Raw genomic sequence first — 21703 nt, 5'->3', positions numbered from 1 at the left:
GCATCACACAGCACCTCTGCCTCTGTCATCTCTGGGCAACGGCTACTCTCAACTGCTGAGAGTACTGGCTGGCTGTCTCCCTCTTTCATCCCACTCTCCTTTTCATTTTCACACACTCATCAACCAGCTTCTTGCGGGGATAGGGAGGAAAGAAAACGAGAGGTGCGTGTATGCCTTCTGTGTGAAGCGGAATTGGGCAGGCTGTGGGAGTGACAGAGGGAGGGAGGGTGAGAGGGAAGTTACAGTGCTCTGTTATTGCTCTCTGCCATTCCCTTCTTGACCTGAAGACCTGAAACAAGAGAGAGAAAGGGGAAGCAGAGCTTGGGATGGCTCTCAGCACTACTCTGTAGCTGAAACTACAAGCGGACTACACAAGCCTGAGGATATAAGTGGACACTTTTCCTCCTTTTTTTTGTTGCCTTTTTATAGGATTACTTGGTGTGGCTTTTAATTGCCTAAACCTGGGGATATCATAGTATTAGGTAAGTCAACTTCTTTTGTTTTTGCTGTTATTAAGTTAGAAACAGAGAAAGACAGCCATGTGCTTCTGACAGAAAAGAGCTTATCAGCTGTTTTGGTTTCAAACTGAGAAACACGAGGATGAAGTGCAGGTGTTACTACTTAGCTCACATCAGTATTATGAAGCCAGTAAAGAACACTGGTCAAATAAAAATCTACATTTCATCTGAGCTGTGGTTAGAACAGTTCCACACCATATGAATGGATTACTATTCCCAAAGCATCTAATCAATTCAGCTCACTTATTATGCATTCAAATAAAATGAATTTCTACATTTTGTATTAACTTGTCATAACTTTCTCCCAGAGAAGACAAGTGGGTACTCAGTGCTGTTAATATCAATACAGCTTTGGCATTTTGACATGCAAAACAGAGAAAATCATGTCACAAAGTCATGAATCAGAATTAATTTTTTCAGTGACTTACATGTGACTGCATGAATGAGACCATTTAGTGCAAAGAATTTTGTACTTTACATGTGGGAGGAGAAGCCCACAACTTCACCAGACAAAAAGGGGATAGTGATTCACTATATGTGATCTAGAAGCTTATTTATGAGGTCATTGCTGGGGATGATATGCACTTATACACACATGCGACCTTTGCTCATAACTTCCCCCACAATTGTCAACCTCATCACCTCTGCAGCACTGATTAGTTCCTACTACTGCGCTGCAAATACGCACACACATAACACCGCTTTAGCTTGAGCCTCGATGAGCTGCAGAAGGACATCTTTCATCTTGAATATTTTTGGAGTTGTAGTGACGCCAAAACAAATTCCATTACATACGCATGAAGTCATCAGCGTCTCAGAGGAGAAGCATGGCTCCCGAGAGTCGCCGTTTGTCAAAGCATACATCAGCTTGTCACAGTAAAGTGAAAAGAAAATGGGAAAGTGCAGGGGTGGCTCATGCTACTGTCAGATATCTTTTCCAACACTGCCCAGGGGCACCTCTCCACTCTCTCCAGCTTATATAGCCCCGATGCTCTCAGTGGTATCACCGCTGACTCAAGACAAAGAGAAGTGGTTTAGAGATATATCTCATTAACATTTTTGTGCTTGTTCCAACTTCAACTGAGCACATGTCATGGACAGTTTGAGAAGTTCAATCAGCCAAATGGCCATTTTAAAAGGATAGATCAGTGAATGTTTACCAGGCTGTTATCAGTCCCAGCTTGTACATGAATCAGTCTTACTATAAATCAATAATGTGGTCCCTGTTTTAAACTGAAATCGAGCCATCTAAGCTTGGGTGTTTGCCAAAGCAGCACTGAACTAAGGCACACCAAATGTGTCACTGGCTTACCTCATGCCATTACTGTAGCTCTATGTCACCTGAGTTGTTGATGACATAGTTTATCCATGAGGTAGGCTGAGAGAAAGCTGAGCTTTCTCTATTTTGGAACTCCAGAAAAACACTACAGTAAACCAAAAATGCACGATGAGGACTGATTATTGTGTTTGCTATTCTCTAGCACCTTTAAGTTCTTTTAGTTTCTCTCTACCTCTCTGTTCTCTCTGGTGCATGTTCATGTGGGGTCATTCATTTAAGGACATGTCAATGTACAACATGAACAGAAACACAACATGCTCGGAGGTGGAGCTCATCGCTGTCACAAGTGGGTGTCTCTCCTATAGGTCTGGAGGGCCTCACCAGCAGCTGTCACTGACACATGCAAAGCTCCAGTTGTATAAGAGCCTCTAGTCTTGAATTCCAAAAATGCAGTTTAGACACATTTGGATGTTTTGCAGAACAGTGGCATAACTCATAACTCATGTTGCCTCAGTTTAAAAATAAGTCCCTAAACTCCATAGCAACCCAAGATCTTCTCTAGATCACTTGATATGTGGTGCACAAAATGTCAGAGCATTCTTACTGTAAAAGGTCTACTGGTTAATTGGCCTTTGATATCTAATATCAGCACCAGTGACATCATTCATTAAGTTACATACAATATGCTGCAAGTGTTTCATGTTTATCAGAGTTTTACAGGCTGCTGTTTTTCATTAATACTGTAATATGTTCTCTCAGCACATTGCATCACTGCATCTCTCGTGCAGAAAAACTTTATGAGTAAAAGACATTTCACTTTTCAAAAATGGGAGGAAAGTATTTTGATATTCCAATCCTTCGTACCCATCCCATATGCATCTTTGTTGAGGGTAAGTGACACAATCATGACTGCATCCTTGAACTGTGTGAAGATGGCAGCCACTGAAAGAGGATGAGTGGTCTCTGTGTGGTCTCTGTGACTCATTGTTGGTTATCGCTGAGGACTAGATATTCACCCATCTCTTAGTGAGACATAGTTCTTTTCTGCCCACCATCCCACAACAATGCGCACATTTTTTTTCTCTGTGAAAAAGGTAAACAACAGACAATGGTACCAACACAAAACAATACTAATGCTCACTTATAAAACTTAAATTGGTTGTGGTTTGGAGATTTGGGGTGGTGTGGTCAACCAAGTGTTGTATTATCATTCCAAACAATCCAGGGTGCAAAATATTGTGTTTACTGAAAGAAGAAGAAGAAGAAAAAAGCCTCTTTAAAAGCTTAGTTTTGTGGTTTTTAGGGGGCAACAAAAGTCCAAGGCAAACACACAAGAGTTTATCCTTAAAAGATTGTTAAAGAGCACTTTTTGTGATAAATGGAGTAACATTTGTCACTATCCCCACTTTGGTTTCCAATAACTTGCGCTAGGTGCGAGACTGTTGATAGAGTTCTCTGAAGATTTCTACCACATTTCTCTCTGCTACACTTCAACTTTCTAAATGTTTGTCAACTGGGTTTTATTTGGGTTCATGTTGTGGTTCCAGCCCCCACCCGTCACCCTGAATTGGATTGAGAGGGTTTGGAAAAAATCTGGTACATTTGGTAGTGGTTAGGGAGTTTAGAGATTGATTTACCCCAAATGCTGCTGCCTGCTGCTTAGACTGGATTTATGACACAACCCAGTTTCTGCTCAAGATGTACAGTAACTACGTTGATCCATAGTGTAAAATTTATTAATCTTGCTACCAGCACTTTAAGTCTGCTTCCTGACAAAGGAAGGCTTAATAGGGGCATAAATCGAGTCAGTATCCTCTCTGATGATATCATTTTCTAGATATTTTTTGAAAATGTTTCGGTTAAGTTTAACAACCAGTATTACTCCTTTAGATTAAAAAAAATAAGTTAAAAATAAACCATTTTACAATGTGAAGGCAAGACACGGGAGAACACAGTAAAAACAGATGTGACAGTCAACTGGAAAAAATATTTTTGCCATTTTTAGGATAAAATTTCACAGAAACAAATCAGGCTATTAATGAGTCATGAACAACATCTGTATTGTACATGCTAAACACGATCTTGCACTATGAGTCACGCTTATACCACTTCCTGACCCAAAATTGCTCTGAAAAAAAAGTAATTTGGTAGGTATTCTTAATTGTGTTTTAGAGTGTTTAATTTCCTGGAAAGCAGTAAGTGATGATGACTTATCTTGTACTTCAGTTCAATTCAGTTTTTCAAATTCCAGCAAAGCTGACGCAGAGTGGTTGGTGATGTGTGTTCAGGCCAGTGAAGATGGCAAGTTTAATCAGTAAATTTATCTTTAATGGGGGCTGGCCTCCCTGAACCTTGATATTAGATAAAACATGTAAAATATGGATGAAGCAAATAGTTCTCTAACAGTCATTTATCGTGAACGTTGAGACCATTTTTTTGCATTACAAGACAAATGGCTGACTCTGCACTTGAGTTTGTTTCATCCATATGTTGCCTTGCTGTTTCTATTCATAGAACAGCCTGAACTCGATCTCCTACGTGATCTCCGTACTGTAAATATGATATCCAGCCTTTCCATTGGTCTAGAAAAACCTAGCACTTGATTAGTTGGTATTGGTTTATAGATAATCCGGCTAGATTAAATAAAATACTGTTGCCATGGTAAGTGCTGCTAAAAATTCAAGGTACAGTTTACCATGTTTATCCCTTTAGAGTTATTGATGAGTTCATGTTACCCATTATTTATATTACACTAATCATGACAAATGAAGGTGAGTCATAGTCCAGCAACTGCACCAATTTGTTTGCCTGGTCACAGCATTCGGGTTGTGCGAGTGAAGGCAAAATAACCTACATTAACAGCTTCCTCTTGCACAGAAGTGTTTGTAATGCATGCCATAAACTGGAGCATGGTTCAACTTGTAGAAGTTGGAGTAAATATTCAACTGCCCTTTGCACAACTATCGTGAATACATAATTTCTTATAAGTGACTGATTCAGGAACTACCTGCTCTGAGCTACTTATGAGGCAAAGGGTAAGTGTGTTTTTGTCTTCGTAGTAATAAATGCATACAGAATCCATTTCTTAGTTTACTGATTAGTGAAACTGTACCTGCTTAAGCTATAGTCTTCTCCAGTGAGAGGATCAGGTGGATGTGACATCAGAAAAATACTACAAGATGAAATCCACTACCAATGCTGACATTTTGCCCCAGTATGGCATGTCAGCGTTACTTTGAGTGTTATGTCGCTATGAGGTATTAATAGAAGCCGTAATTACAGTAGGACAAGCTGTAAATGCTGGAGTTTTGACCATAAAGTCTCTTTGACAGCTCAGTCTGATGTAAGCTGATAAAAGCTTCCAAAGAGTAGAATGTGTGCCTCTTTGAGAGCGTTACTGTCTGAACTCATATCACATTTTTTAGTAGAAAATAAGTTTTATGTCATATTGAACTTCACTGGATGTCTTGGCTATGACGCACTGACCATGAAGATCCAGGAACAGACTTCAGCTTTGTTCCCTTCCATGCTCACAATTCTTTCAATATCAGATGGATTGACTTGTAGCTTCCACTCTTATCCACGGCCACATTTTTTAAATTGAAATTCACATATCTTGGCGAACTGGTGTGTTTTCCTTATCAGGACAGAAGGGCTTCACGAGCATACCAAATTTCATCAGTGTTCTCTGGCAGTACGAGTTGCAAAGCGCTCACATGCAAACAGCATTCCCCACTTCTTGTTTGGTCGCATTGGGTTTGTGATATAAATATACATCAAAATTCACTAAAATAGATCAATAATTTCCCCTGAAACACATTCTTACATAAATTGCAGCTGCTGTTTTCCCCTTGCCTCTGACAAATAAATTTGGCTGCATGCCAGATTTTATTCTGCTCCCCTATTCCTCATTTTTTCTCTCTACATAAGCAGCACAGATGAACATGATGTCAACCCGAGTTACAGTTGGATAATTAAGAAAATACTTTAAAATAAGTGCCACTACAGCATGGTCTGTGATCCGATTAAAGCTACCTGTTTTAATCTTGTTGACACTAGTTTTGCTGTTTTTCATTATTACTCCATTTAACTGCATATTCAGTGTAATTATGAAAATTCAGTTATGTTCACAATTCTCATTTTCATACACATTATGTCTCATTGTTGTGGAGTTTGACAAAATCGACTAATCTGTTGCTTTCGCCTGATGACTGCTGGGATAGGCTCCAGCCCACCCGCTACCCGATTAACGGACTGTCGGTATAGAAAATGGATGGATGGATGGACTAATCTGTTGCCATTACATTGATTCCTGAATATTTAAAAGGATTCTTTAAGCCTTTAAGACTGACCAATAACAACAACCCTGAGGACTTAAGTATGATATAAAGCACAGAAATGCAGCTACATATTTGTTGGCCCATTAAATATTTCTCATTTCTACTGAAATAAATAAATGAATGAAGAAACAAACGAAAAAATCTATTATTTTCTATCCCTGTTCCTTTCTGTTTTGCTTTACAGTCTCTTAACATGACAAATATTTTCATATGTATGGCTGTACATTTGCAGGGCTGACATGAGATTTATTTTTACGACTGTTACTGTTAAATCCCACAACTGTAGAGGGAGCCGTAGAGAAAGAAAAAAAAAAAGAAATTTACCAAATTTATGTTACTTAAAGTAGAACCATTTCCAAATAAAACAGGGGGTAAAGCTGGCAGTTACATAGCATAATAATCCAGAAGTAAAAAGACTAGTGAGCACGATGTCATCTCCAGTTGATTGGCTCTCTAATTAAAAGTTAAGTTGAATTTAAGAAGAACATATTTAAAGCAAATGCAACAAAAGCACAAAAGATAAAAGACGACAGATAAAAGTCACATCAGTGCTGATCTCTGACAAAATTTTACAGCATCTTTTTTTAACTTTGGAATGGATGCACGTGCTTTGGCCTATAAATACATATATATGTGACAGCTGGACTTGGGACAAACCTTGGGCTAGATTTGGGGTTCCATTTTAAATCTAGGCTCAGCCTTTGACTGGAGACTTGCTGGGTTTTATACCCTTTCATACTAGAAAGGCTAAACTATCATTGTATGTCAGCCAGTCAGTTGTGCTGATGATTTAGATGCCATGAATGTGTGTTAGCATTGTGGTGGTCTGAGGTAGAACACAGACTGAAGACCAATTGTCTGCCAGCTCTCCTTTATATTCCATAAAGACAACTGGGACTGTTGCATGCCAGACTGGAATGCAGGGCACGCGGCTCAGGAATCCCTTTTTGTTTCAAGAGAATACATGACAATCAAAACCTCACTGATCACTCAAGGTGGATCAGACAGCGAAGACATCGTATTGATGACAAAGAACCGCTGACATAACTAAGTCTGACTTAGTTACTATCAATCTGTGTTACTTGGGAATGTGTAACTCTCATCAGCTTTAGATTAAAAATGTGCTGTAATCAATTTTCTGTGGCGGTTCAGATGGTTGTGTGAACTGGGTTCACATCTTGCCTCCATTTTCTTGGTTATACATTTGGCATTTCTACATTTCTTTTATTCTCTGTCTATGGAAGCCCCTTCATGATGCACTGTAATGCCCTTTAAGTCAAAGTATTCTGATAATATCTGTGAATTCTAAGTTGGTTTGTAAAAATCATGACATAGTATTATATAGTAATTCTGAGTCTGAGATAGCTTGGGGGAATAGACACATAGTTGGGTGACTTTTCTTTTTTAAACTCCATTTTATAAACCATTTTCATCACCTCCAGATTCATTAGGGCCCGAGCAGTTCACTGAAGGCGTTCCTTGTGTATTTTGCCTTACAAGCAGCCAGAAATGTTTTAATACAATTTTGGAGCTTTAAAGAGTCCATTCTCACTCAATAGTCATGCAACAGCACAGTTGCAACAGAGCAAAGTGAGTGCTAGAATATCTAATCTATCTAATATCAACCAAAAGCAATACCTGTGTGCTGATGCAATTTGTCAGAGGGAGATATTTCTGACCCTTAGCGCTTTTGTATGAGATTTTATTATACAATATCATCTTTTACTAATATTTATTAGTTAGTTATCTGCTTATTCTGCTGAATGAGAATGACCCTGCAATGTGAGATGGGCTGTTACAGTGGCTCCTCTGGATCTTAATGGCATCAGCCCAAAAGTTAAAAATAAACCATCAAGTCCTAAGTCAGCGTCAACAATTTTGTTGCTTGTGCTCAGGAACTCTGCCCAAGTCATTTATAGTATTCATTTGCACATGTTTTTGTGTTTCATCACTCTGACACTGTGGTGGCCCTTTTTATGCTCGCCACCTCTGGGTGTCATTCAAATTCCCTGGCAATGCTTGAATGGTCGTATGAACACCTTGTGTAAACTGGTGTACTACAATATTGGACTCAGTGATAGAGGGCCAACAGCTGAAACTGATAGTTACGGACAGGAATCAGGACACTGCAATTTATCTCCAGTGATGAACCAGATCTCATTGAAGCCAGAGTGCACTCGATGAACTCCAAAAAGCAAGATAAAGGGTGCGCATAATTTGTTGGTTTGTCTGATTTTTTTCTCTTCTTTTTGAACTAGTGGGAGCAGACACTGTTATCTTGTAACTTCCTCAGTCTTGTGCATGAGTATTTTTCCTGGAAACAGATACGATTCAAAGAGACTTCACGCATCATTAGACATCACCGTTTTCTTTACTTTCCTGACCACTATTACAGAGGAAGATAAACATTTTTCTTCATGTTAAACAAAAGCTTTGACAGACTCACTTTCAAACCTCTTGAGAATGTATATGCAGAGTCTGATCCTCTTAACTTCATTGTCCTATCATTATGTAGACTGATTCAGATGGATACTGATGTTCCACCAGCATAGTAGCAATGCATATAAACAGAATTAAATGCTACTGCATTCATCATTGTGCTCAGAGAGAAATTGTGACAGTCTGGCAAGCTTATGTAGGGTGTTTCAACACATGATTTGGAGGTCAGGGTGCTATGACATCATCTGAGACCTTCAGAGGGGATTTTGGGGGTTGAGGTTGTTTTTCTGTTTGTAATTTAGAAGAGACGTTGATGTCTCATATTTGAAACATTTTGTTTCTCAAGACTGCTCAAAAGAATTTGAGCATATACAAGCACTGCAAGATCTTCATGTAAAAGGCAAGCACACATTTATCCGTGATATTTACAATAGCTAGCATGTCTTTCATCATTTTTTATTGCAAACCAGCCACCAGCTCTGCAAACTTGAGAAAAACAAATAAAAGAGTGTGTGAACATATTTGTGTAAAGTGCAACTTTAGCATTGCATAATGGTGCAACACTGATCTTTAGAGAATTTCATTTGACATTAAGCACCAGCTAAGCCACCAAGCAAATCAATTTTTTTCCCAGCAATGTTCCGCCTCAAGGATACATGAAAACCAGTTTTCAAGAGAGAAGATAGGTTCAAGTTATTATACACATGGGAAATAAAGGGGGAACAAAAAGGAAATAAGTCATTACTTTAAGATAAATAAATAAATAGCTAAAACTGTTGCCTAAATGTAGATAGTAATCCAGCTCAGTAGTTAATGGTAGTTGGTTAATGGCTAAAATGTTCAAATTATTTGTAAAATATCTGATTTATTTTGAGAATTTTTAAGTTTTGAAGTCAGCAGAGAGCTTGAAACCTCAAAAGTGTCACAATGTGCTTCCAGACCATCAACACTGAGCATGGTATGCACTACTGTTATTAATGTGATGTAACATTTACAGTATGTCTGCATTTGACTAAGTGCGCACTTCATCGGATAAAAAGGGGTCGGAAAGGCTGTGAATTCTGAGTTACGACAGAAGAGGTAGTCAATGCCAGAGTCATAAAACTCACTGTAAATTGTGACCAAGCAACAATGCAATGTGGAAGATTACACTTGAATTATTGAGGTAAATTTGAGGTTATACTAAATAGCTTAAGTGGAAAAATAAACATGGTAATTACATATAAAAGGAAAAAAGAAAAAATCATATTTTTTAATTCCTAGGTAAGATGAGATCAAAAAACAGCGGGGTGGAAAGCCCAGTCGATGGAGTGCTTGGGGTCCCACAAAGTGACCATGACATCAGTCAAGATCAGGATGTGGATCTGGCTGTGAAGAGCCTGAAGGCCAAAGTTCAACAGAAGGAAGGTGTGGATGAGTTGGAGGAGATCTCTAACAAAGAGAAGCTGCTGTTGGATTCCACCGAGGCTGGAGAAGAAAGAGGGAACAATATAGATCTGTCCAAAGAGGACCTGCTGAAACTGCTGGGAATCATGGAAGGAGAGGTTCAGGTAGGCTGGATGCTGTTTTTCTTTGTTGTTGTTTTTTTAATTTTTTCTCATTTTGTATGCGGCCTGTGGTTATAGTGTATGAAGTCAGTGCAATGATGGTAAAGAGAACATGCCTCTTAAAGGCACTGTGGATAAAGCCAAAGCCATTTTCAATGGCTCGAGACCATTTTAACACAATAGCTCCATCTTGTGGATAAAATGGTAGTTCAACATGCCAGATGAAATACACAAATGTGCCTTATAAAGGATTTATTGTTTTTAAAACACGTGATTAAATAAGAAAAAAATAACAAATCCATAAAACGTACTAATGTTTGAGACCCTTTTTAATGCATCATTTCTCACATTTGCATGTCACTTTTCCTCAAGCCATATTCTGTAATATAATTTATGTATATGTATGTGTGACTCCAGGCCAGGGAAGATGTTATCTGCATGCTGAAGTCCCAACAGACTCCTCCAGAGGCTCTTGAATCACAGTATGGCTGCACGGTCCCTGGCTCAGCTCTCAAGGCACTACAAAGGGATGGCTTCATCACTGGAACCAAGACACATAACCATAGCGTCTACCAAAAGCCCATGGCTGAGGTCAGTAGGTAGCATTTAGTTATATGTGTTGTTGGGAATTAAGTTTGTAGAGATGATAAAGATTTCATTTTAAATTAAAAGTTTACTGGGCTTGGTGCCTTCTCAATCTTAACGGTTAAAGCCAAGAAAACGCAGAAGACAAACATTAATAACTGTAATGTTTTTTCAACGGTTTGCAGGAGGTTATTGCTACAAAATGGTTGTAGACACACACACCCCTGCAAATAGAATATAAATGATTCAGCGTGTCCATGGTCCTCCTGTGTGCTTTTCTTCAGCTGGAACGTCTGCAGGAGAAGCACAAGGAGACGTACCGGCGGATGCTGGGTCAGCTGCTGCTCGCTGAGAAGTGCCACCGTCGCACGGTCTATGAGCTGGACACAGAGAAACGTAAACACGCTGACTACATGAACAAGAGTGACGACTTCACCAACCTCCTGGAGCAGGAGAGAGAAAGGTGAGGAGACGAGGGGTGTGGCAGGTGGGATGTAAAATAGCTGCAACAAGGCCCATCCAACAGCACAGAAAAGTATATAGGTCTGACATCAGTAGCTAAATGACATACTTTGCATTTCTGTTTTAGTTTTCTCTTTATCATTACACATGAAAATCCTTCTTGGGCTTTATCAGAAATAGAGTTATTTCATTATAAACCAAGTAACTCTCCAAATATTCACCAAACTAACTGTATCAGTGCACTAAACATTATATATTTATTCAGAGAATTTGTGTGTACAATACATTTCAGAAAAGTAGGTATAAATGTAACATCATGACATACTGTTTTGTAATGGATTACAAAGTAGCATATGCCATGGGAAAGAAAAATATGTGCAACTGTCACATATACTTAAAGGTATATATTTAAGGTTATTACCAGTGCAAATAGTGTAACCTTTGTTTGTACTGAATTAGCTGGCGAGACAGACTGGCTGAACAAACAGGAGAAGTTGATGAAAAGGAAACCGGAAAAACAGGGAAAGTGAAAACATGAATTATATTCCCAGTGTTTTATAAACACTGACTTCTTAAAACCGGTGGGATTAATTATTAGAGACAAGAGTATTGAGGGATAAAGTGCAGTGAATGATTACATCAACCTCTGAGAATGCGTTATAGTTGGCCTCATCAAGCTGGGAGGTGTTGCTTACTGAACTGATAACCTTGCATACCATTGAATGAGTGAGGAAGGGCAAAGGCTTTCTGGCGAAGGAAAGATGGGGGTCAGGTTTAAGGAGGGGAGGGGGCACTGAATGGTGAAACAGGAGGAAAGACAAGCGAATGAATGGAGCATTTCAGGGGAACAAATCTCTCATGACATCACCTGTGAGATGAAGTCATCGCTGCGGTGGTGACCTGGCCTCTTGGTCAAGGCGAGAAAATTGATGAGCGGGGGGGTTGGTTCACATGTGAGTTGGGGCCTCACAATCAAGCTTGCTTGTGAGAGTGTCCATGTGCAATGAAAGCATAAGAGGAAGGAGGCCCAACTAATTAAGAGCATTCACAGATGAAAGGGTTTATTGATTTTTTTTCAATTTTTGTACCACGCAACTGTTCAAGCTCCCACAATTACTCTAAGAGATGGAGATTAGTTGTACAAAGGGAAGTTAATTAGTGGTTTGCTTTCATATGTACATTCATAGTTTGCCAAACTACAAATATAATACTTTTTTGTTGACAGAAAGCACAGCCACTGACCAAGTGGAGATACATTTTCTTTTCCTTTCTTTTGACTTTATGTTTATGTTGTTTATGTTTATGTATTTGGCAGATGCTTTTATCCAAAGCAACTTACAAATGAGGAAATAACATTACAGCTGTCATCAAAGCTAACAATTAGCGACATAGAAGGAAACCACTAGTCATGCTCTGTCAGAGGTGACTGTGTAGAGATAGAGTGCAGGCCAGGCATAGAGGGAAGTACAGAAAGAGAGAGTGCAGTAGCGGGGGTGGGAAAGTACAGGGTGGGTGCCAGGGTAGGAGATGCTCTCTGAAGAGCTGGGTCTTCAAGAGTTTCTTGAAGATAGACAGGAATGTCCCTGTTCTTGTAGCACTTGGTAAGTCATTCCACCATAGAGGGACGACACAAGAAAAGAGTCTGGATTGTCTTAAGCATAGTGTAGGCACTGCTGGACGACTGGAGTGACCGACATAAGCCTTTGCAAGAACATTCAAGTAGATGGGATTCGTTCCATTTAGTACTTTGTAGGTTAACATCAGTGTCTTGAATTTGATGCGACAGGTTAGCCAGTGGAAGCCACTTTGCTGCAGGTCACAAAAGACAGAGATGTAGCAAAATTACAATCATGTCTGCTGAGCTGCCATCACACATACAAGAAGCAGCTTGGACATGAGACTTGATTCAGACTTGAATCGTGACTTGAATTATGACCTGAATCATGAAGAAGAGACAGGTGCCTACGATAGAATTTTCTAGATGTGTTTTATAATTTCAGCCAGTTGGTTACAGAAATACCAACTATGAACACATTATGTCATACCGAGAATTCAGTTAGACTAAAATTCTGCTAACCTGACTCCAAAAGCTGTTTTCATTAATGAATTAATTCAGTACACCTGCAAATTGGGTTTAAAGATTAATGCAGCCTCAGGGCGTTGGTTGGTAGATCTGAAGTGCCTTTAACCCACATTGTTTCTGCTGGACAGCAGGGAAGATTGATAGTGAAAATTAATGTGAGAAAATGATGCTACATCTCATTTGATCTGTTACTTGAGTGAACAGTTTTTGAGTGAATTTATATTCTCAGAGTCTTATACAAAAGTGAAATAGAAAAAAAAACACATCAAAGTTGCAACCATGTGGATATATGGCAGCATCGAATGGATCCAGCCCTCACCAAGACTCATTAAGACTTTGAGTCGGCTGCATAGGTCTTGCCAACCCATGCCAATTAGCCAGGTTATTAGTGATCAGAATCAAATGTCTTGTGATCAAAATGATTGAAGCATCTGGTGCGATTCAAAAGAAAACTGGATACTTCACATCACCTCAAGTCTTGGTTTGCTCATATGAGAGAGCTGACCCACCTCCTGTGCCAGGTAGTTTCCATGAAGTTCCTTGGCTCATACACAAATCGAGCTCTGATACCTCAAAGAAAGAGGGCAGGAGGTGAGCTGCACTGCTAGATACCTTTTCAGCACAGATTCATCTCTTTGTGCTGTTAAAAGACACAACATGTGCACAGAAAATGACAATTTCGTGATAAATTTCAGGAATTTTTGTTAGGCTGTTGTTTTTTTATTTTAACAGGCAGAAGTGAAAAATGTTTGTTTCTCAGACCTCAGTCTGGCCAGCCTATGGGGATGAGTGTCTCCAGTGCACCGAGTTGTTCATTCTGGGCTTACAGGTGTGAGGATGTTTCTAAAAAGAGCCTAAGGCTTATGGAGTGAACATATGGAAAAACAGAATTAAAAAAAGCATGTGACAGGAGCGCTAACATCTACACAAAAACAGGCACACATAGTTTCTTTCTTCCATCACTGTTTTGACAATTTACTCTCTCAGAAGTATGTCATCATCCCATACTCATCGATCTGATCTCCTCCAGCCATCTGAGGGTGAAGAGAGAAAAGTGAAAGGTCTTGTGCCAAACATCTGGAATGCATAGGATGGGCACAGAGGCAGCTGTTGATGACTGGTAGCTATCAGCCATTAACACTCTCTCAGGCACCAAAGCAATTTATATGTCAGGGAGTGGCATCGTGGAATGTTTGGAGACTGACAGAAGAAACAGCCCCCACTCCTGAAGGGAGTCTCAAAGTCACGCAATCAAATTGAATATGCTGACCAGCCGCAGATCCCCAAATGTCAAATCATAAACTATCTTTCAACATCAGGGAAGATCTGTTTCAGCCAGTCTGAAGTCAACATGGCCTCTGATTTCCCTCTTTTAACACCATGTCAGTATTTGCAGTGGAGTGCATTACGGCTGTTGTGCTCTTGCGTAATGCTTAATGCTTTTTCTCTGTCGAGAGTTGTCGTAACTGTTCAGCACTGTGTTTTTTGGCAGTGTTTGTTACAGTGAATCTGCAATGCCTCTGAGCAAATACCCCAGGAAACATGGGATGAAATGTTGTTCCCATGGTGAAAAAAAAAGAAGTTCTCTCATGAATGTTGACTTATGGATCACACCTGTGAATCTGCTTTTCTTTTCACACGCACAGTCATCCAAGAAATTGAGACCATTCTTTGGAGAAACAAAATCCAAAAGTTGAGATGCATTTAGATAATTCTGATAAATTTGATTGCTATTTATTTGTTTTACATCTGCATTGGCAGTTAAACAGTTATTTTTGCTTGCTCAGTACTTGCATCATTGCACACAGCAACTATTTCTTCCATAGCAACAGTAAACGATGGTTCTCACATGGCACTAACAGTGTTAGACCACTGACATCATGCCTTTGACCTTTACATGACAGTAATTTTAGAGTGCCAGTTTTCTAAGTGTAAATGCCATTTGACTTTGTATGTATGGATATTATGAGCTACACTGCACAGATCTGGATGGTCCTTTATACAGTAGCCAGGTTTACTAATCCTCAATGGCAATAAAAGCTGCTTGTAATACAAATCTGTGGAGTTTCCAACTGCATTCGCTCACAGCTATGATTTACTTTCAATGCAACAATCTCGATGTAGAGCTTCTTGAACTTAGAGGTCATATCCTCCCAGATCTTCTCCACCTCAAGAGAGACATCCAATTCATCCATATCTGGTTTCCTCATCATATGTTCTTTGCAGTTAAGCCATTCAAGTTTCCCCTCAAGTGAAACTACAGCACACATCATCTTTCCTTTCATGTACCAGCATATCTTCCACTTTCCAGGAGCAACATCTTGTGCTCCTGAAGATATTATTTGAAACATAGACTGACATTATTTTTCTATTTAATCATTCTTTTCAATAGTTTTGTAAACTGTGAGTCAAGCTTGCAGTTGCCAAGTTTTGAGTTGCAAAACACTCCCTCTGTGGTGAGGGTTCCACCCCCTTCCCTCTGTCCAAAGCAGAGCAGCACGCACACTTCTAATACACATTAGTCGCCTTTATAGATGATATGACATCACTCAGTAGAGGTGCTCCAGCAGTGCTATACTGTATTTATCCAGCTCTCCTTGTCCTGACCACATGCTTGGAATGAGAGGGTGCAGGATCTGTTGGAAATGATGCTCTGGTACTTCTTCTGCACTCTCATTGTATTTTAAATGATTAACTATCTGTAAATCCTGCTTATAGAGCTTCTTTTGTCGGTAAGTTTTGAATAGAATAAGATTCTGAGGGGTTGTGACTACTTGTTTTTTCAACCAGACTAATTTTGAACTTTTAGAGGCTGTTAAAGACGCGCAGTCTTTCTTGTTGTGTCGCTGACTGTTCTAATTTGCTTTATTTTGCAATGCAAAAATGTTCATTTTGAATATTGTGCTGTAATTTCCCTGGGAGTGTACAAGGAGATACACTCGCATGCTATCTGTTTTGCATGCATTTTGTTGGAGCCAGGGTTGAGAGTGGGCATGAGCAGCATAGAAAGAAGCTGAGAGAAAAGGCTACCACTTGGTGAGGGGGTGTTAGTAAAACTATCACTAGCAGTTTGTGTTCTTATTTTCTATCCCATCAGCATGGGGCTAAATGTTTTTTTTTTCAGTTTGTGTAGTCTTTCTTTTATGGAAAAATACTGCTTTTGGATATTTGTTGTTTTATGTGTGGTTTTCTTGCATAATTAGACTTTAACAGTAGAAATTGTTAGAGAAAATCTACATTTTTAAAGAAAGAAAGTGTATGAGAGCTGTTCCTTTCATGAGAAAAACTTTGACATGCATCTAAAGCTTTATTTTATAAATAGTCTAAGTGGACTCTAAACTATCACTGATTATGATTGAAGAGTTATCCAGGATTAAACAGAAAATCTTTAAAGCTGAAAGTCAGAGAAACGTAGAAATAATATCCTACTTCTTTGTTCCCCTAAATATTTTAGATTGAAGAGGTTGCTTGAAAACGAGAAAGCCTACCAGGTGAGAAAGGAGAAGGAGCACTCCAAACGTCTGGCCAAAGTGCGAGAGGAGCTGGTGAAGCTGAAGTCTTTTGCTCTGATGTTGGTCAATGAGCGCCAGCAGAACCTGGAGCAAATGGACCAACAGAGCCAGCAAATCCAGGAGCTCAGCCAGCAGCTCCAGCAACGGGAGCAGACTCTGAAGGAAGCCAGGGAGCGTGCTGAGGAAGATGGCCACAGGGTGCAGAGCCTGGAGGCTGAGCTTAAAGACAAATCTAGTAAGCTCACCCAGCAGCATGAAGAGATGATCGCCAAACTAGCTTCTCAGGAGCTCCACAATCGTCAACTTAATGCCAAACTAATGGGTCTGACACACAAAGTAGAGGAACTAGAAGAAACCAACAGGGCATTGAGGAAATCTGAGGAGGAACTGCAGGAATTAAGAGAGCAGATCAGTAAAGGGGAGCGTGGCAACTCCAACCTGCTTGCTGAGTTGGAGAACTTGCGGAAACGGGTGCTTGAGATGGAAGGAAAGGATGAAGAGATTACCAAGACAGAGCATCAATGCAAGGAGTTGAGGAAGAGGCTCGAGGAGGAGGATAGTAAGAGTAAAGACCTCAAGCTGGAAGTAGAGAAACTCCAAAAAAGAATGATGGAGGTAGAAAAACTTGAGGAAGCATTCAGCATTAGCAAAGCTGAGTGTGCACAGTTATACATAGCTCTAGAAAGAGAGAAGTGTCTGGCTAAAGAGCTTTCAGACGAAGTTATAGCTCTCAAGATCCGTATGAAAGAGCTTGAGTCTTCTGAACTGAAGCTGGAAAAGTCTGAGCTGAGCCTCAAGGATGACCTGAGCAAGCTTAAATCATTGACAGTTGCTTTGATGGATGAGCGAAAGGCTCTGATGGAAAAAGTGAAGTCTGATGAAAAGAAAAAAGATGATTTGAGCAAGATGGTCAAACTTGAGCAAGGTAAGGTTATGGAGGTGACTGAGAAACTGATAGAAGAAAGCAAAAAGCTCCTGAAACTAAAATCAGAGATGGAAACCAAAGTAGAGACTCTAACCATTGAAAAAGGGGAGCTCAGTACTAAACTAGCTTATGAAATGGACAAAACCAATGATCTTAATTCTAGGGTAAGCCAAATGAAAAAGAGGCTTGATGGGTTTGAGCAAGCAGAAAAGCTATCTGTGAGGAATTCCATGATATGTGATCTGGGAAGAATATCTGATCCCATCAGGAGAGACGATAACAAAGTTAAGGAACTAACATTTGAAATAGAGCGATTGAAAAACCGCCTCAAACAACTTGAAGTAGTGGAGGGAGATTTGATCAAGACAGAAGATCAGTACGACATGTTGGAGAAAAAGTTCATGACTGAACAGGACAAAGCAAATGTTCTCTCCCAGCAGGTAGAGGAAATGAAGAATCAGATAGCCCACAACAAAGCCATTGAGAAGGGAGAAGAGGAAAGCCGGGAAGAAGACCTCCGACAACGATGCAAGAGAGAGGAGGCCAAAACCAGGGAACTACAAGCTGACGTGGTAGCCCTCAAGGAGAAGATCCATGAGCTGATGCACAAAGAAGACCAGCTTTCTCAGCTCCAAGTGGACTACTCTGTCCTACAGCAGAGATTCTTGGAAGAGGAGGAGAAGGCTAAGAACATGGGCACTGAAGTTTTCCATCTTACCAAAGAGCTAGAGCAAGCAAAGCGTCATAGTCGAGCCCTACGGCCCAGCTTAAATGGGAGGCGAATGGTGGACATAGCTGTGACATCCACTGCAGTACAGACAGAGGCATCATGCACTGGACCAGCAGAGGAAGAAACCCCAGCTGTGTTTATCAGGAAGTCTGTTCAAGAAGAGAATCACATAATGAATAACCTCAGACAGAAATGCCTGAAGAAGCCAGGGGAAAAAAGCAGCGCTGTTGAGCGTTGCCCTTCGTCTAGCAGTGACTTGGGTTTTAAGAAATCTTGGATTCCCTGGATGAGAAAGAAGGACAACACTCCTCATGAAACCAACCTGGACAAACCTCAGCATATCAATCTGGATAATTTGTCCTCTGAATTGACCATGCCTCAAAAGCAAGGGCAGCCTTTACATATCCGAGTAACACCAGATCACCAAAACAACATAGCTACTCTTGAAATCAGCAGCCCAACTGAGGATGTTTTCTCCAGATCAGCTCCCCTTAGCCCAAACCCATCTCAACCTAAATCCAGAATCACAATCATTCCCACCTGCTCTGCTCTGGCTCACCAGAGAAAGTCCCCTGCTCGACCTCAGGGCCCCGAAAGGGCAAAGTCTCCAGTCACCATCACAGCTATATCTAGAGCTAAGTCTCCAGAAAACAGCCGGCCCTCCTCCTCTGTCTCAGGAAGGCCACTTTCCCCAGTTTCTATTATGACAGTAAGCACAGCTACAGTGCCTGAAGCATCTGCCTCCCCAGAGCCCCAGGAGATGACCATGGGCCGGGCTGTGTTCAGGGTTACGCCTGAGAAGCAGATGGTCCCAGTGCCTGTACGAAAGGGCCACAACAATGCTAACATAATCACCACTACAGACGATAACAAGATCCATATTCACTTAGGGAACAGCATCACCCCAAAGATGGTTGTCAGGCCAGTGGCTACTGTAACAGAAAGCAAAGAAATGACCCTATCAACAGGGACAGTTTTACGCTCGCCCCGCCAAATTACCACCACTACCACCAGGAGCACACAGAGCAAAGTGATGAGCAGTATTACGATATCACCTGTTACATCTACCTCTTCAAAACCTACCCAAAGCATGGTAAGTTTATCTTTAAGGTCCAGCTCATTCAGCGTTATGATTTATTCATTTAGATTTCTATCTTTAAAATGTCTTTGTCCACTCTTATGGAATAGCAGCTGTGGCACTTATTTACTTTATTTTACCAAAAGTGTCCAATCATATCCTGAAGTTGCCTCAAGTCTTCATTTTTTAAGTTTTAGACAAACTGTTGTCAGGACCGCTCAATATGGCTGTTATTTCACAGTTATATTTGATGTTTCATGACTAAATCACAATCAGCGTCATCCAACATAGCTGGGAATGATTGTGTGTTGGGGTCTCGGTGGCCCCTTAATAATATGTTCTGAGTGAATGAGATGAATGGCGTGACAGAAACAACCCTATGGGCAGGCCTCAGAGAAGCAGAGTTAATGATGTGGCATTTTGCCACCCTACCAACAGTAATGCTGTAATTTATAGTTGTTACACAGTGTTTACATTCACAAATAGAACATGAGGGCTCAGTGCCCTCTGGCTGACACAAAACAGATTTGCACCAGCATCAGCACACTGAAACCTAATCTGGATGAAGCGAAAGACGGAATAAATATTTACAATTTTCATTCAGGCACTTCCTATAAAACATGTAATCAGTTACAGTGTTTAGAAATTTAGAATTCCCTTTTCCCTCATGGGGTTATGCCTGCTTTTTAAAATATTCTTCTCTCAGTGCTACTTCTCTGTTTTCATTCTCCTGCCTGAAAAACTGTATTCTTTCTTTTTTGTCATACAGGGTGGGCATGATGCTCAGACACCTCGCACAGGGCTGACTCGCATCCCGATGTCCAAGAGCCTGAAGACGGGAAAAGCTGCACTGGGATCCTTGGGGATCTCGTGTGGAATGAAGCTGGAGTCTCGAGCTGAAAGTCAGTCTATGAGGATAGAGGTTAAGAAATCCACTGTGAATAGTAATACTTTACAAAATGGAGGGAAAGTCTGATTGACACAACAGTTACCTATATGTACAGTACGTGGTGCTTCACAAAGAGCAAAACTAAATCTTTTGCTAATACACAAGAAAGTTAGAAAGTACAAGGCATCATTCTTTTGTAATTAAAGCCATTTGATTTTATTTTTATAAATTTTTTCTACTTGTTTGTCTTATGCATTTATGCTGTTTAGATGGAGGCATATCTTTGTTTTTTCAGAGTGTTTTGGATTTAATGTTCTATCTGTCTGCACTGCTATTAACTTCTTCTTGCTTTGAGTGGTTGTCTTACACATAAAGAGTTTGCCGACAAGTTTTGTAACGACACTTTAACGTGAGGACACATTTTTTTGTGTAAATTATTTTTTTTTGGCTGAACAGACTTTGTACTAAAAAGCATTTTGAATAAATGTGATATCAGAGGGCAGAGTGACTTATTCGTGTTTGGAAGATAGAAGAGAAGAAGCAATAAAATATGCTACAACGACAGAGACACGTGTGAGCAATCAGGCCAAACATACGGTAAGTAAATATGTAATATTTTTGCATCTAAGTAATGCTCTTACGATGCCAAGTCCACTGTGAATTATTTAGGCAAGGCACACACACACACACACACAATGGACAATGGACAATGCACATAGGGATGAAAGGGAATGTCAGTCTTAGTTTTTGACTTTGTCAGAACATGTTACCATTCTCTACATCTACTGCAGCTATAAAAGGCCTTTTGCATGTGGCCAAAATGTGTATCATTAAAGCCTGAATCATGAAAGTATATTAAATAGAGAATTAATTTTCCAAATTTATAGCAGACTTCCAAGAGGCAGATTAAAGTCTGGATTAAAGTCCAGATAAGAACATGTTGATGGAAGTACAAGTTTCATGTTATACATTCAGTGGAATTTAGATTTAATTGAAAGGAACTGAGTCATACTTCAATATCCCAAAGAGACATTAGATCGTTTCAGGATTTAATAATGACCAAAACTATGTAAATAATAATAAAATACAAAATGAGAAAAAAATAGTTGTAGTAGTTTATTTATTTAATTATATGAGGCTAATATCAACATTACTCGTTTAGAGGTGACTCAAAATTCTAAAAGGTGTGGTCTTGAATCCTTTGTTACTTTTAAACTATTTTAAAACAGGAAAACCAAAAAAGATGCCAACAGGTGTCACTGGATCCTTCCGCTGTCAATGACAGGAAGCAGTACAGGTTTCTCGGCGATGACGTC

General features: G+C 40.0%; 1 protein-coding gene across 1 annotated transcript; it reads left to right on the top strand.

Annotated features, from left to right (window-relative positions):
- The first annotated feature begins 412 nt into the window (after nt 1-412).
- On the top strand, nt 413-20884 carry LOC140270412 (filamin-A-interacting protein 1-like). The gene is made up of 6 exons (XM_072365554.1): nt 413-482; nt 9840-10126; nt 10541-10714; nt 10993-11171; nt 16708-19513; nt 20268-20884. Exons 2-6 carry the CDS (start codon nt 9845-9847, stop codon nt 20472-20474), a joined length of 3648 nt encoding a protein of 1215 aa, XP_072221655.1. The 5' UTR covers nt 413-482; nt 9840-9844; the 3' UTR covers nt 20475-20884.
- The last annotated feature ends 819 nt before the right edge of the window (nt 20885-21703 follow it).

The sequence above is a fragment of the Leuresthes tenuis genome, unplaced genomic scaffold (genome assembly GCF_036924035.1).
Source record: "Leuresthes tenuis unplaced genomic scaffold, fLeuTen1.0.hap1 SCAF_15, whole genome shotgun sequence".
NCBI lineage: Eukaryota > Metazoa > Chordata > Actinopteri > Atheriniformes > Atherinopsidae > Leuresthes > Leuresthes tenuis.
Note: the sequence above shows the minus strand (reverse complement) of the source record. Positions and strands in the feature narration are given on the sequence as shown.